The following is an 18,192-nucleotide window of genomic DNA, read 5'->3' as shown; positions in this document are numbered from 1 at the left end:
GTATTTGGGGAGTTTCTCCCATTCTTCTCTGCAGATCCTCTCAAGCTCTGTCAGGTTAGATGGGGAGCATCGCTGCACAGCTCTTTTCAGGTCTCTCCAGAGATGTTAGATCGGGTTCAAGTCCGGGCTCTGGCTGGGCCACTCAAGGACATTCAGAGATTTGTCCCGAAGCCACTCCTGCATTGAACTGGCTGTGTGCTTAGGGTCATTGTCTTGTTGGAAGGTGAACCTTCGCTCCAGTCTGAGGTCCTGAGCACTCTGGAGCAGGTTTTCCTGAAGAATCTTTCTGTACTTTGCTTGGTTAATATTTCCTTCAATCCTGACTAGTCTCCCAGTCTCTGCCTCTGAAAAACATCCCCACAGCATGATGCTGCCACCACCATGCTTCAACATAGGGATGGTGCCAGGTTTCCTCCAGACGTGGCGCTTGTCATTCAGGTCAAAGTGTTCAATCTTGGTTTCATCAGACCAGAGAATCTTGTTTCTCATGGTCTGAGAATCCTTTAGGTGCCTTTTGGAAAACTCCAAATGGGCTGTCATTTTCCAAAGGCCTGATTGGTGGAGTGCTGCAGAGATGGTTGTCCTTCTGGAAGGTTCTCCCATCTCTACAGAGGAACTCTGGAGCTCTGTCAGAGTGACCATTCCGAACCAAGGCTCTTCTCCCCCGATTGCTCAATTTGGCCAGGCGGCCAGCTCTAGGAAGAGTCTTGGTGGTTCCAAACTTATTCCATTGAAGAATGATGGAGGCGACTGTGCTATTTTTTTAATACCCTTCCTTTGATCTGTGCCTCAACACAATCATGTCTGGGAGCTCTATGGACAATTCCATCGACCTCATGGCTTGGTTTTTGCTCTGACATGCACTGTCAACTGTGGAACCTTAAATAGACAGGTGTGTGCCTTTCCAAATCATGTCCAATCAATTGAATTCACCACAGGTGGACTCAAATCAAGTTCTCGAAACATCTCAAGGATGATCAATGGAAACAGGATTTACCTGAGCTCAATTTCGAGTCTCATAGCAAAGGGTCTGAAAACGTATGTAAATACGTTATTTCTGTTTTTAATATATTTGCAAAAAATTCTAGAAACCTGTTTTCTCTTTGTCATTATAGGGGTATTGTGTGTAGATTGATGATGGAAAAAAAATATTTAATCATTTTTAGAATAAGGCTGTAATGTAACAAAATATGAAAAAGTCATGGTGTCTGAATGGCTTCCGAATTAACTGTAGTGTGCTGTTCTCAATTGAAATGCTCATTGTATTTATCCATGAGTTTTGACAGTGAAGTGAGGGGAATTGCTAGTAGTGGGGTGAAAAGCAAAGTGCTAGTTGACTGCAGAGACTGGAATTTGCCAATGGGAATGCAATATAAAAATGGAAGTTGGTGGCTTTTGTTATTTCTTTTTTTTTGTTCGCTGCTGATTAATTAAACATTCACCAATGTTCTCTTGTTAGCTTGAAAGGCTTTTTGAAACGACTTGTTTCCGTCTTGTTAAGTTTTTATGTGTTGTGGTGTTATGGAAGGAATCAAAAGCTCTGGACATAAAGACACAAACAAACATTCAGTCTTTTTTCTTCTCCCGTCTCATATTCATCAATCTTTTGTGTTTAATTTCTATCACACTAAAATGAGATTTTATATATAACTCACTGATGCTCTATTTTCATGTTGTGCTTTAAAATTCCAATAAAGTCTACTGCGGAAACGGAGGAAAATAAACTCTTATTAACATAGAGAATGTTGGATTTCTGACAAAAACATATAACTCAAAAGTATTAAAAAGAGCTTGAGGTCAATTCCAAAACCGTAAGCTGTTATTTGGAGCTTTATCAAATAAAGGTTAGCTTTTAAAATGTTTGGGCTGACAAGCCTCTCAATAGTACACATTCAAATATAGGCTATACAATGCCCGTGTCATCACAACCTTGGCAGGCAGTTACCACTAGCAGAAAACATATGTGACGTGTGCTGGTAAGGTCTTCATGTTTCCAGTGTGCAGGCGAACACAAAGGTTAATAGAACATGCAGGAGAATGCCTTGTTCTTTCTGAAGGAGAGCTGGATAAGAATCGTAGCTTTGTTCACTTCATATTATATAATTTATTGAGTAACAAATAAAATAAAACCATTTACAGTTTTGGTTTTGTTATTGGTGTACTAACATTCTCCATTGAAAGACAAAAGGGTGCAGAGTACATGACATTTATTTGACTTGTGGGCATTCAACCTATAGTATATTCTCCTGTTATCTTACTCTGATCTGGTTCCCTGATAGTAACACTTAATTATCTCATTCTAAGAGGACATTAGAGAACATTTTTGGGGGGGAATTATGTACCTGACTGCATGTCTTCAACATTATCTCAAACGGGAAGTTATTGCGGTGTCTGTCGTATTCATTTTTATTACATCTTCCTATCAACCTTTGAGTGTGGGCAAATACATTTTTGAACAAGCACCAAATATCCTGTTAAAGGTTTTATATTATTATACATTAATATGTAACACACTATACTCATCCATTCATTTTATGATACTGGAAGTGTGAAAATGCTGTATCTATATTCATGATATTTATATATTTCAATTTGTCTTAAATTCTAAATGAGTTTGTTACTTATTGGTATAGGTCTTCTCACAAGGGGAATTATGCATCATTTGCACGGATTGGACAAATCTCATTGGATTATTGGATCTGTTTTCTTGTTAATGGGGTCTTTGACTTTAAGGCCAAGACAAGCAAGCAAATTCCCCCACTAGGTCCTCCAACCATACGCTGGAATTATAGAGCTCCCTGCCTTCTGGAGCTAACAAGGGGATTGTGATGTAGTTTAAATTACAGAGTCTGCTTGAAGTGACGATTCAGGTAATTAGAATCAGGTCGTCTGACCCTCCTCTCTACCAAAGAAAGGGTGTGAAGGACAATAATTGCTACACAGAGAAATAAACTTGGAAAGTTGTTTTGCCTCCTAAAACTCCAACGTGAAGCCTCTGGAGCTTTGCCTGTGCCTGCTTCATTATCAAGGCGATTAATAAACTGGTGGAGAGACAGATGGCATGTCGCTCCTCAGCCCTCCTCTCCTCGCAGCGCGGCCGCTCTCAACCCCCTGTAAAATGAGCCTGTGTACAGAAGCACCAGGCGTGCAAACGTGTCAGGATCTGCTAAATTGGAGCACAGACATGAAATTGAAGTGACATTAATAGATTACCTGGAGTTCATTTGCATTTTGAGAGTTATTATGAACATCGGTAACAGGACTAACAGGCACGGTCTGTGGCTCTAATGATATTTCTGATTATGCATTGATCAATGATGGCAGCTTGGGAAATAAGTAAAGAGTTGTCATCATTGATTTTGACTTGATCAAGGAGAGACGTATGGAAATGAGTGGTACATGCAGACTTCCATTGGGCACATTATCATACAGTATACATACATTAGACACCTCATTTTAATATTAACACAACTTCATAAATGAAACATATACAGAGTGACAAACATAACACGTTTTTATATCAAAGCATGTGAGGAGAGGCATCGATCACAAGTGAAAAAAGCAAAGGGACATAGGTGAAGACTCAGATATGGGTTACATTAGTCAACTGTGAGATGTTCTTACACACAATATTTCAACACATTACAGGTGTCAGATTCATATTAGGACAGCAAGGCTATTTTGATACTATTGCACGCTCCATTTAGGCCAGATGTGTTACATTTTCCTTGCTTGATCTCATCAAACATATGATCAGATCTTTGTAGTATAACGCTGATCTTGCTGTCAATTCTGAACAAAACCGTGGCTTTGGAGTAGTGGCAATGGAACATTGTAGCTTAATTGGAGGGTCATAGTCTTATCTTTGAAAACATACATTTTTAGACCATGGTCTTCAACTGTAACAACTTGGTGGAGAACATTGGTACAGGGCTTCTGTCTGGTGTGACTCGCCTTTCTGATTCAGGACTCTAGGTTCTGGCAGATGGGCAGGGAGGCAGGGGGTTGTGGGCCTTTAACACCGTGTGCAGCTGGGCCATAGCAGAGTCACATCTGCCGTGCAGGCCAGGCACGGTGCTGTAGAAGGCCCATGGCCTCAGCTGAGGCAGGGGTCAGGCCAGTGAACCTGGAGTGACTCTCTCAGCCCAGCCAGCCCATTCGATGCTGCTAAATAGGGATAGGACAGGAGTCCAAGGCAGAGGGGACTTCACAGACAAGCTGGGCCTAGCTGTAAATAACTTGCTCCTTCTATTTCACCTCATTCTGCATTTGGAGTGTCCTCTCTCTCTCTCTCTCTCTCCCTCACTCTTTTTCGCTCTCTCTCTCTCACTCTCTCGCTCTCTCTCTGTCTCTCTCGCTCTCTCTCTCTCTCTTGCTCTCTCTCACTCTCTCTCTCTCTCTCTCTCTCTCTCTCTCTCCATATGGTTACCTATGCTTATATACAAATCTATATTCATCTTCTGAAACAGCCTTTTGATATGGCTTGTTGGATGATGGAAAACAATTTCAAGTTTTGGGAATATGTTGTTTTATCAGACAAACAGTGTGAATATGCAGAGACAACAGGCATGTCTGGACTGGTTCTGCCATCATTCAATTGAATCAATCACCTAGCTGACGCATCTGTCGGGTTGTACCAAAATAATGAAAGAGCACACCGACGCACGCACGCACGCACGCACGCACGCACGCACGCACGCACGCACGCACGCACGCACGCGCACACGCACACGCACACGCACACGCACACGCACACACACACACACACACACACACACACACACACACACTGACTCACACATGACTTATTCATCACGTTATTTATTATCCAGCGTAACTCTGAATTATGCATGTAATATGATGAGTCTCTGGTCTTTCAAAGCTTAAGGCATTTGTTCTTTGTAGGATACGGTATGTAGGCTCTCTATGTAGCATGCACTCTGTGGCACACCTAACATACCATCAACTGCATTAACACAACTGTGCCCTGCAGTTCCAAACTTGCTGTTGTTTGCGTGTCATTTGTCCTGCTCCCCTGTGTGGTTGAGCCTGATCTCTCCCTCTCTAATACCTCAGCTTGGTCTTCCTTGGTGAGTGAACAAAAACTACAGGCTCCCAGGTAATGATGCCCTTCAATATGTTCTGCATAAGATTGGCTCTGCGGATGAATGGTAAAGAGCTCAATGAAACGAAGGACAAAACCCCCGACTGGCGCTTTTCAAAAGTCACCCATGAATCCCCAAAAAACGAAGAAGAGATAAGAGACAACATGTGATAAAAGAGAGGGAAATGAATGAGCTGAAGTGTGTTTTTGTCCGGGCAGCTCTTGTGGTGAGAGGAAGGTACATAAACACCCAAGGCCAGTGCTAATGGGTCTGGGCAGCATTGTGTCGGCTGGAGTGATGCGACTGATCCCCTTTGACAAGGTAATCAGTACGATGCTCGACACTGACATTATCCCTCTCATGATGGAGAAGGGAGGAATGGAGAGCATGCTGAGAATGGAACATGCTATATGTGATACTACAGGCCTAATCAAGGCCCAGTGTATACAGTAGCTGCCGTCATATGATTTACATTGATATTACATTTATGCTGCCTAGCTTTTTACATACTTAATTTAGCTGGCAAGCGTAGTCCAGTTCTCACATGTAAAAACACAGTGAGGTGCTCATGTCACCTTCCTAACATATATATATATTTTGATGTTGTAATGAACACAATTGGAGACAGGGAGCTGGTTTCAAGTGCAGGGCGCAGCAGGTTTATTGGTTAAGGACCACAGGAAGAGGCAGGTAGCTGGATCCAGGGGCAGGCAGAAGGTCATACACAGGGGTCCAAAAAGGCAACAGTACAGGCAGGGAAAAGGCTAGTAACGAAACTATCATACACAGGAGGATTAAATACTGGGGCAAAAACAGAGCTCCGCATAGAAGTGTGTCACTAAACAAACAATACCTCACTATGATGGGGTGCAAAGAACTGAACTAAATAGTGTGTGATAATGACATACAGGTGTGTGAACAGGTGATCAGAATTCAGGGGATTGGGATCTAGAGAGTGAGCGCCCCTTCTGTGCACATTAGGTAATAGCGTATACCCCAGTATAGTGCAGAAACGGTAGGAAAATCTGGATACCGCCCAACCCTATTATGAATTGACTAGAGGTGAACAGGGAAACCCAAAGGCTGCATGATGGGTGGGAGTGAGGCGGGGAGTGATTGCTGAATGCGAAAGTGTTCTAATTCGCACCCCAGCATTGGCAATGCTTATTCATATCTGCTGGGACGCCAGGTTGCTTCCTCACAGACATTCTTCAGTTCATAATATTGCTCCACCCATTAATTATGCAGGAGGAGAGCTGCAGATATGTAATGTTGCGTTGAGGCTTTTTCTCTACAGCTCTCCCTCTCGCTCTTGCTCTGCACGCCTACCTCTTTTTACTCCCTGCCTCTCTTCCCCACTATCTCTCTCACTGTGTTTCACTTGTTTTCACCCCCAAACTCTTTCCTATGTGTGTGTGTGTGTTTGAAGGAATGCGTTCGGGGAACAGTTGTCTAGGCTCATGCTCTTCTTGCTCCTGGTGATTGTAGAGTACTCAGCAGTGACTGCAGGATCCTATGCCCTCCCATCTTTCTCTGTCTGCATTATTAATTGTCAGAGGTACAAACCATAGTTGTTTGGTCCCCACAGGCGCCCAACTGTGCTCTCCCAAATTAAAAAGCACTGATTGCATCCTGTGGAGAATGTTTTTAATTTTTTATCTTTAAAGTCATTTTAAAAGGCTTTATTACTAAAGGCAGTACACAAAGTAAACACTTACTAGAGAAGAACAAGGTCCATGATTCTACCCACAGTAACTTAAGTATGCATCTCCTTTGTGGAGAACACACACAAAAGTAAAGAGCTTTCTGAGTATCACTTCAATAAACACACATGTATGAGGTTTTTTTTTGTGGTTGAGAGTGTCACTCCTCTGCTAACACTTCCTGAAGGGGCCCAGCAGAAGATTCATGTGGCATGGCTGGTGGCGGGGATTCCACACAGACACATAAATGGGAGGGAAACACATTCATCAAGGTGGCAGAGACTTGAGCAAAGAGGCCCATCCAATCACAGCAGAGAATAAAGGGAAGGCATAAAAGTCTATGCAGCAAGGTCATTTGAAAAAGAAACAGATAAGAACGTGAGATCAAGTGGTAAATCTCCTGTATGTGGAGCCTTTGTGATCCTCACAGATGCCTGTCCCATTAACGAAAGCCAATGTTCTGTTACACTGCCTCTGCTCATGCTTTCTCCACCACTTCTCTAACCTGTGTGTGGAAACCTTTAAACAGCACTCAGCCTGTTATATGTTGTGTAGATTATGATTATTCAATGAGGAGTGTTTTTTTTCTTCACCTCCCTGCTCTTGTTGGTATTTGGCTTGTTTTTTTTGCAGCACAGTGCCATATTCCAGTTTCACTGTTAGTAAAATATTGACAGTTGCATTGCTCCTTACGCCGGAGTATCGATTTAACCAGTCTGTGGTTTCTCCACAGTCATAGGCTGGTGTCCACAGTAGTCAATCCAGCACCAGTCAGTGAACAGGTATGACTATCTCACATAAGGGCTTCTGGGTAATTGGCTGCCCTTTAAAATTTCACCTCACTTCACGGAGTGTAAACAAAGCAGGAGATGACTTGGAGTTTGGAGGCGCTTTCCATTGTATTTGCTCTCTTCTTTGTGAGATCCATCTGTTGTGTGTGTGTGTGTGTGTGTGTGTGTGTGTGTGTGTGTGTGTGTGTGTGTGTGTGTGTGTGTGTGTGTGTGTGTGTGTGTGTGTGTGTGTGTGTGTGTGTGTGTGTGTGTGTGTGTGTGTGTGTGTGTTTGCGTGTGTGTGCGTGCGTGCGTGCGTGCGTATGCATTTTATAGGAACGTAGTGTAAGTGCCCACAAGCTTCTGTGTGTTCCCAATGATGGATTGCTCGTCAGGAGGCAGTAGAAATACTCCATATGCCTGACTGATGCATTGAGTCACAAGTCACGTACAGTGCTTTTGGTCTTACCTCTCAGATTCCTCCGGGAAGCATGTTAACCCTTTTGACTCAACGATAAGTTCTCCGGAGTTCCCTCTTACCCTCACATTGCCTCCGAGTACAAGGTGCATGTTTTGATACAGTTCTCTAGTAGGTGTCAGACCCATGTCAAAGGTTACACCTGTGGTAGTTGGTCCTATGTGCCATTCAAAAGTCCTAGGCTCACCCTCAGCTGCTGCCCCCCAGGTTATGGGACCTTTGACTACAGCGTTGTAGTGCGACGTAGGGGTCATTTGGATACATTTTACAAGACAAAGACAATTTACAATGCAAATCTAGGTATGCAAAAACAATGTGCTACACTGTATTTGTCTGCGTCAGTGTAGTGCTTTGGCCATTATTGTAACACTGTCATTCTTGGTTTCAAGTCTCTGTTGACCATGGCCAGTTTCAGTCTATTGAATAAACCTTAACCACACTATCACTTTCCAGAACTGTTCCTACAGCATATTGTAACTTGTTTCTCGAAAACATAATTTGTACTAAATATTTACACCCCTTGCTGTTAGAGTATTGGAAAGAACACCATTATGGTCACTTACTCAGGATGAATATATTCATTAGAACATATACCATGACTTTTCATTTGTTATTGCCCAGCCATTATAACTGTCCTGGGAGCAATTAAATATGTGAAGTGTCCCATTCCGTCTCTAACTTTCTTCCCTGAACTATCTGCATGTTGCACACATTTCCTAAGAACTAATTAAAGTGAATCAATGACACAACACTTTAAAATGGCGGCATATGTCACAGCCATCAGCGGTGAACAAAGGACACTCTTAATTGTTTTGTTCCTGTGGTTCCTGTAAACGGCTTGTCACAGCTCACACTCCACAGCCTGCTTGTTATGTAAGGTTTCCTTGTCACTCCCCCTACAACACACACGCATGCACGCACACACACACACACACACACACACACACACACACACACACACACACACACACACACACACACACACACACACACACACACACACACACACACACACACACACACACACACACACACACACAAATTCCTTTCTAGTTTCTCAGTGAAGACTTCCTCTGTGTCTTAGAAAAATACCATTAATTGTTCTGCAAAAATGACAATGTAAGTGGTTATGTGTGACAGTCACTTACACTTCACAAGCATGGCGTACCCTATCCATCACTGGCTCAGGGGAGCAATTTTTTGTGGATATTCTCTAGTTTCCTGTCTCGGCCTACACAGTATCTCTCTGATATTCAACACTTCTTTGATGTAAACACATGGATTTTGATCATCATAGATTCAGACTGCCCTGACAGTGCTGTCTTTCATTTCTTCCTCGTATCCATTAAAGTAGCCCTACTTGCACACAATGTTAAGCATGAGTATGCATGACCAGGGTTATGATGAGTGATCTGTTGAGGGAGAGAACGTTTTACTGACTGATTATTATTTCGTGTCAGACTTTTACCACATGCTCATGTCTCCTAATGAGCAATATGGCATGTGCTGTAACACCATTTTCAATGACAGTGCTAGTTGTAAATCATACTGGATTGAACATTGGGTGGGAAATTGGACTTCCATGTTGAATGGCAGATGACAAAGTTGACACTTTCAAGTCATTTCCATACTGATTTGTTTCAGAATTTCCATCAGATCCATCTGCCTCAAAGTTAATGTGTAACCCATATAGAACCTGGTTGACAACTCTGATAATACATTGTAGCATTCCAAATATGGTATTGCACCTACAGTAGATGGTTGTTTACTGAACCTTGTTTATCCTATTTCTATATTCAAGAGCTTTGGCCTGCTATTTTCATTTGACAACAGGCCTGACAGTGCTTAATGTGTTTCCCAGTCTATGCATTTCAATCAACTGGGTCATACAGCAGCAGCATTCAGGACAGCAAGCTAGCCAATCCACACGAGTCTCTTAGTCTGACCATGAGTTATTTTTTTATTGTGGCATAGCCACAAAAGATAACAGCGCCAATATCTATCTGATGATATTCAATACATGGTCATTCTCTTGTCACAAGGCTAGTGCATTCATAGACCATTGACTACCGGTCAGCCAGTTGAGGACTGGCACTCATTTGATTTGACCTAGAAACCAGAGGAGATGATGGACCTGGGGAACATCCATTCATCAACCTGATGAGTCATTGAAACTTAATTCACATACTGTATTATTCAATACGTTTGAGTATAAATATGTGAAGATATGAATTAGTAATTATTTCAAGGACATTATTTTCATAATATTTATTTGTATATTATTTGCAATCTCAGATAGAAAATATGGTAAATTTTGATGAGGCTAGACATGAATAATTCTGCCATTCTAACCACTGAGCATGGTGTTCTTGGAGACAGACACCGTAGTCTATGTGCACCCCACAGTGCAGACACAGTGAGATAACAGCACTGGTGTATCCAAGGTTTTAGAGTTGGATACTACTTTCCTTATGTCTCAGTGACTGCATAGATGTACATGTGGCCACAGAGCCCCATTCTCCCTCACTGTCAGTGGCGAGCCAACCAGGATAGCCTGTCTGACGTCCTGTTAGCCTCATGGGTCCCTGGCAAGACTGAAACAATTATGACACTGGGAAACAAAAGCCATTGCACTAACCAAGAGCTCCCACTGCCACCGTGCCACAACTGACATCACTAAACCTCTGGATTTATCCCCTCTCCAGTTTTCAAGGAAGATTCCTATTGATTTTCTATCACTGTAGCAGTGTACACAGTAAATGGGAGGTGCCCTCTTAGTTTTTCATCTGATGAGACAAAAGGATATAACCCAACATCTTTGCTCTTGAAACGCTAGCTTTCACATCATAAAGACCATGACCATAACTCCTAATTGCTTAGTAGTTTCATAACCTGTGGGGCATAACATTTGTTTTCATAATTTGTGTAGCAATAAGTCCTCAGTACTCTAGTTAATATTAATGAGATTACATTAGGTTTACCACAAGAACACAACCTGTAGCATCTCTGGGTGTTTGTGGGCTACTGGAAGAAAACAAAGTCCATGACACATGTCTTTAGACAGGGGAATAGCATGGATTCATTCAATCATCTCAAAGGTAGTTCAGATACTACCACATACTGTAAGTGACATTTGTTTGAGAATTTAACGTCAGTAGTGTGACTGCACACGTCAGTCGATTTAGGCCTCTAACCTGCAGAGGTTTTGTCACAGACCCAAATCAGCTTTGGAATTTCATTTTTATAAGCGATTGTTATTTTTCATCTCCTAAAGTTGATAGGTATTACATCTTTGTAATTGCACCGGTGCGCTACAGGCATCAAATCAAACCAGAGACAATATTCTCACAATTGAGTTTCCTCGACCAAGGGCCCAGAGGTGCATCCAACTCTGCAGTCATGAGTGTCCCCGAATTCTCGGTACAATATCCAGGAAGGACAGGCTAATCTGTACTGATTTGAAACCGTGCCAAACAGAAGCTTTTTTAATCCCTCATATTTTTTTTATCAGAGGAGTGGAGAATGTACACCTCTGTAAGGAAAAAGGTAGAGGGGGCTATTTCATGGCCCACTAGTTCCACTGTTTTGTTCCACACTTCAATCCCTATGTATTGTCACATAGTTTGGATTTGCTATTTGCTGCAGACACACCTTCCAAGCAATCAGAAGTATGAAGGTGCTTTCATAATTAAATGCAAATATGGCTCCATTTTCCCACTGCCATTGTAGTATTAGCAATTTACCTTTTAGGCAGATAAGACTTATTATCTCTGAAAAGTGGAGCAATTTCCTGTCCTGTCTTAATTTCATTTGACAATTGGCAAATACCTATAGCATATGTAATATACATTATTCTCAACCAGCTTTGCAGGAATAGACTCATTTTTATTGTTGAATACATCAATAGTACTTCATTTGTAATTAATTTGTGTTAGTTCCATACATTCCCTGCCCATTCCCTAAACAAAGACTTTGTGACACTTCAATGAATCTAGGTTTACTACAGTTCTGGTATTGTAACAGTATTTGAAGCTGTTCTGTGATTTTCGACCACAGGGAAAACAGTGTATATGAATGATATTGCATAAAATGTCATGAAAGGGTCTGATACTACGTAGCTCATCTCCAGCACGAATACACGTACACGCACACACTCACACACACACACACACACACACACACACACACACACACACACACACACACACACACACACACACACACACACACACACACACACACACACACAGAAATAATAAGCAGTATGAAATGTAAAGGTAAGCCCTGGCAACAGTAAGGGTCATCACAGCACATACATTACTAACAAACACATGTCTCAAAGGGCCACTTGAGGCTCTCTATGTGAAATAATTGGGTAGCAATAGCAAAGCAGGTTTTTGAGTCAAAGTGCAATGATGGTCTATATGCTTTGTTTTGCTATTGTAAAAGGGAGGACAGGGTTACTATTAATCATTGCTTGACATGTTTTGGCTGTATAAACAGGAAATGCATTCCCCACATGTGCAATATTTAATGACCCTCTCTCATGAAACAGTCTTGAAATTCTACTGGATTGGGTCTTTATTCTGTAACATGTCATATGAACAGGCTCATGAGAATATTATTCAGTGTACCTGTAAAACAGATGATGAGCACCACATATTCTGAACTGCAGAATGTCTGTATCTACAAAGGCACAACTCATGCTCTCAGCCTCAAAAACATTTGCCAAGTCCCAAAGCCAGGTGATACAAGGTACAACAGAGAAGTTTAGGCCAACAGACTGTGTGTTCCTTGCCAGCAGCTGCATGAGGGAAACATCTCCACCTGTACTCCACAACTTTTCTTTCAATGGTCCTAACAACAATCAGCAGAGAAATCAACTAGAATAGAAAAAAGTCAGCATCCTTATATTAAAACTGAGAAGCACCATGTTAAACTGGCCTGGTGTTATTACTTTGTTTGTGCCAGATTAATGGCATAGCCTAATGACAGGCACAGAGGTGGCCTTAACTAGTGTTGTCCCCCACTATGACCCATTCTGTCTCCTGCAGACAACAGGCCTGGATACCTGTGGCTAGGCCTGATGCCTTCTGTAACCATGAACATTTACCGATGTTGTCAGAACACCTGAGAACATATTTTACAAAATAAATTACCATACCATCTGTACTGTCAAGTTGCTTCCTACGAACAGCTTTCCTCCTTTTATTCTCTTCCCGCCCGAGCCACAGACTAATGACGAGTTGGGCATCAGCATCAGCCCTGCTCTTTATTGTTCATTTTTCAAAGCCTTCACTGTAAGATAGTGTTCTCTGTTGGGACGTTGTAGCACAGTATGCTGTGTCATTCATGTGTCTGGCAATAATGTTGTCTTTAACCTTACCAATAAGTACCTCTGGTTTTATAGTGGAACCAGGATGATTACAGGGGGATAAGCTAGCTGTAAGGAGTGATTATGGGTGTCAGAAGTCCACTCTATTTTTAATAATGTGCCCTTTCTCATATACAGGTACCTCAGTCACTAGGGTGACGGCAACAGACGCAGATGACCCAGTCTATGGAAACAGTGCTAAACTTGTGTACAGCATACTGGAAGGACAGCCCTACTTCTCCATAGACCCCAACACTGGTGAGTGGATTGCCATGGTGAAATACTAAATCAAATCAAAGTTTATTCGTCACATGCGTTGACCCAGCATGTGTAAACTGTACAGTGAAATGCTTACTTGCAGCTCTTTCCTCAACAGTGCAAAATAAATGTAACTTTCAGGGTCATGGCATGTAAACTTGTTGACCCTGAACAGATACACTCCTTTTTTCATGATTCGATGGCAGTCAAAACAGGTGTTGTTTCAGCTACATTTACAGATTGAATGCATATTATCCATACATAGACAATTACTCAGCATACAGATTATATTTGCGTTTTGAGGATATAACTCCCGACAAGATATTCAAGGACTGTTACATTTAAATGACAGTGCTATCTTTTTTAATTCCATCTGCCGTCTGCTTATTCTTCAACCTTGACTTTGTTGTTTTCCTAATTGCATTTTCAGCCGACTTGTTAACAGTGTGTCTGTAAGCAACATGATTAAATAATGGTGAAATTACATTAATAAGCAATGAGATGGAAATCAGCTGCTCACAATTTGGAAAAACAACATACAATAAACAAGCTCCAAGAACGTCAAAACTGTATGTACATAATACATATGAAGACATATTTATACATGTAGGAACCCTGTTTCCTCCTCAACAATATTATGCATTTTAATCACTCACCTCTACCACAATAAAATGGAGAAGGCATCGTGAATCTATCTATCAAAGGACAATTTGAGGATCAGCGTGTACGCTTTGCATGATTACTGAGCACATGCAGATGGCTCATTCAAGTGAGCCAGATGTTTTAATGAATGTTAATGACAAATAAAAGGTAAGGGAAAAACAAACATTATAATCCATTTGACACTTCCAACACCATGAAGGAAATCAAATGCATTTGATAAATAAATAAACATCATACCCCAATCCATCACTTGGTTAATGGACGGTAGAAAAAATCCTAGAAAATATCTATGGAAATTAGTGTTTGTCTTTCCACCCTTCTCAGTGATTAGGAATTAATTTGAATAGCTAACGATGATCAACAGAGATGACAGTAGAGTGAGTAACAGAGGATAACTGAAGTGTGTGTGCATGTGTGTCTGTGGGTGTGGGTATGGTGCGTGCATACGTGTGAGTTTGTGTGTGTCTGAGCACTTCTTTTAGGGAGAGTTGTTCTTACCTGCTTCAAAGTCATTTGCGTAGTGTAAAAACTTTTATTCAAGACAGTGTAGCATAAAACGTATTACTCTGATAATAGAGTCTAAATCCCCCCCCTCCACCCCCATCTGGCATAATATGTCAAGTGTGTCAGGCTAAAGCAGACCTTTATTAAGTGTTGATTATTTATTCGATTATTGTACCGGCCTCTGTTTTCTGGGCGGATTATCCTTGCCCTGAGCTGTTCATATTCTGCCCTTTGCCACTGCAGTCAATAAGGTCCATTCTGCATAAACATTTTTTATATATATACAGTACCAGTCACAAGTTTGGACAAACCTACTCCTTCCAGGGTTTTTCTTAATTTTTTTCTACATTGTAGAATAATAGTGAAAACATCATCACTATGAAATAACACATATGGAATCATGTAGTAACCAAAAAAGTGTTAAGCAAATCAAAATATATTTTATGTTTAAGATTCTTCAAAGAATCAGTTGTGTTGTGACAAGGTAGGGGTGGTATACAAAATATAGCCCTATTTGGTAAAAGACCAAGTCAAATAAGTAAAGAGAAGTGACAGTCCATCGATAATTTAGGACATGAAGGTCAGTCAATGCAGAAAATTTCAAGAACATTGAAAGTTTTTTTCAAGTGCAGTCTCTAAAACCATCAAGCGCTATGATGAAACTGGCTGTCATGAGGACCGCCACAGAAAAGGAACACCCAGAGTTACCTCTGCTGCAGAGGATATGTTCATTAGAATGAACTGCACCTCAGATTGCAGCCAAAATAAATGGTTCACAGAGTTCAAGTAACAGACACATCTCAACATCAACTGTTCAGAGGAGACTGCGTGAATCAGGCCTACATGGCCGAATTGCTGCAAAGAAACCACTTGGGCCAAGAAACATGAGCAATGGACATTAGACCGGTGGAAATCTGTCCTTTGGTCTGTTGAGTCCAAATGTGAGATTTTTGGTTCCAACCGCCGTGTCTTCGTGAGACGCAGAGTAAATGAACAGATGATCTCCGCATGTGTGGTTCCCACCGTGAAGCATGGAGGAGGAGTTGTGATTGTGTGGAGGTGCTTTGCTGGTGACACTGTCTGTTATTTATTTAGAATTTAAGGCACATTTAACCAGCATGGCTACCACATCATTCTGCAGCAATACGCCATCCCATCTGGTTTGCGCTTAGTGGGACTATCATTTGTTTTTCAACAGGACAATGACCCAAAACACACCTCCAGGCTATGTAAGGGCTATTTGACCCAAGAAGGAGAGTGATGGAGTGCTGCATCAGATGACCTGGCCTCCACAATCACCTGACCTCAACCCAAATGAGATGGTTTGGGATGAGTTGGACCGCAGAGTGAAGGAAAAGCAGCCAACAATTGCTCATTATATGTGGGAACTATTTCAAGACTGTTGGAAAAGCATTCCAGGTGAAGCTGGTTGAGCGAATGCCAAGAGTGTGCAAAGCTGTCATCAAGGCAAAGGGTGGCTACTTTGAAGAATCTAAAATCTAAAATAAATGTTGATTTGTTTAACACTTGTGTGTTATTTCATAGTTTTGATTTCTTCCCTATTATTCTACAATGTAGAAATGTCACGTTCCTGACCTATTTCTGTTAGTTTATGTGTGTTAGTTGGTCAGGACGTGAGGTTGGGTGGGCATTCTATGTTTTCTGTTTCTGTGTTGGTTTTTGGGTTGCCTGGTATGGCTCTTAATTAGAGGCAGGTGTTTGGCGTTCCTCTAATTAAGAGTCATATTTAGGTAGGCGTTGTCACAGTGTTCGTTGTGGGTGATTGTCTTCCGTGTCTGTGTCTGTACACCACGCGGGACTGTTTACGGTTTGTTCGGTTTGTGTAGTCTATGTTTCCTATTCGTGCGTTCTTCTTGTTTTATGTAAGTTCGTCGTCTAGGTCTGTCTACACAGTTTGTTGTTTTTGTTAGTTTAGTCAAGTTCGTGTTTTCGTTAATAAAATATGTCATTTCACTACGCTGCGCCTTGGTTCCCTCAATACTCCTCCTCTTCAGATGAAGAGGAGGAGGACTGCCGTTACAGAATCACCCACCAAGAATCCAGAACCAAGCAGCGTAATTTGGAGCAACGGGGAAGTATACAGGACTTGTGGAGTTGGGAGCAAATATTTAACGGAGAAGGACCATGGGCTAAAGTGAATCACCGTCCATGGGAACAGCTGGAGGCAGCTCGGAGAGTGGAGGAAAAGAGAGAGAGGAACCGGAGTTATGAGGGAACGCGTCTTGCACGGAAGCCCAAAAAGCCCGTGAGTAACACCCAAAAATTTCTTGGGGGGGGGCTAAGAGGTAGTGGGCCAAGGGCAGGTAGGAGACCTGCGCCCACTTCCCAGGCTTACCGTGGAGAGCGGGAGTACGGGCAGGCGCCGTGTTACGCAGTAGAGCGCACGGTGTCTCCTGTACGAGTGCATAGCCCAGTGCGGGTTATTCCACCTCCCCGCACTGGTAGGGCTAGATTGGGTATTGAGCCAGGTGTCATGAGGCCGGCTCAACGCGTCTGGTCTCCAGTGCGTCTCCTCGGGCCGGCATACATGGCACCTGCCTTACGCATGGTTTCCCCGGTTCGCCTACATAGCCCGGTGCGGGTTATTCCACCTCCCCGCACTGGTCGGGCAACCGGGAGCATTCAACCAGGTAAGGTTGGGCAGGCTCAATGCTCAAGAGAGCCAGTACGCCTGCACGGTCCGGTATTTCCGGCGCCACCTCCCCGCCCCAGCCTAGTACCTACAGTGCCTACACTACGCACTAGGCTACCAGTGCGTCTCCTGAGCCCTGTTCCTCCTCCACGCACTCTCCCTGTAGTGCGTGTATCCAGTTCGGTGCCTCCAGTTCCGGCACCACGCACTAAGCCTCCTGTGCGTCTCCAGAGCCCTGTACACACTGTTTCTTCTCCCCCTACTAATCCTGATGTGCTTGTCCTCAGCCCGGTGCCACCAGTGCCGGTACCACGCACCAGGTATAGAGTGGGCTTTGAGAGTCCAGTGTGCCCTGTCCCTGCTCCCCGCACTAGTATGAAGGTGCGTGTCCTTAGCCCGGTGCCTCCAGTTCCGGCACTACGCACCAGGTCTACAGTGCGCCTTATCCGGCCAGAGCCATCCGTCTCCCCAGCGCCATCTGAGCCATCCGTCTCCCCAGCGCCATCTGAGCCATCCGTCTCCCCAGCGCCATCTGAGCCATCCGTCTCCCCAGCGCCATCTGAGCCATCCGTCTCCCCAGCGCCATCTGAGCCATCCGTCTCCCCAGCGCCGTCTGAGCCATCCGTCTGCAATGAGCCTGCAAAGCCGCCCGTCTGCCATGAGCCTGCAAAGCCGCCCGTCTGC

The 18,192-nt window shown here is 42.9% G+C and overlaps 1 protein-coding gene across 1 annotated transcript in view; it reads left to right on the top strand.

Annotated features, from left to right (window-relative positions):
* The window catches only part of LOC120055959 (cadherin-8-like), a 78,628-nt gene that overhangs the window by 32,309 nt on the left and 28,127 nt on the right, over positions 1–18,192 (top strand). Inside the window, exon 3 of the mRNA XM_039004039.1 lies at positions 13,569–13,688. Coding sequence (XP_038859967.1) covers positions 13,569–13,688 — 120 coding nt within the window. The remainder of the gene's footprint in view (positions 1–13,568; positions 13,689–18,192) is intronic.

This window comes from Salvelinus namaycush, chromosome 1 (assembly GCF_016432855.1).
Source record: "Salvelinus namaycush isolate Seneca chromosome 1, SaNama_1.0, whole genome shotgun sequence".
Classification (NCBI taxonomy): domain Eukaryota; kingdom Metazoa; phylum Chordata; class Actinopteri; order Salmoniformes; family Salmonidae; genus Salvelinus; species Salvelinus namaycush.
Note: the sequence above shows the minus strand (reverse complement) of the source record. Positions and strands in the feature narration are given on the sequence as shown.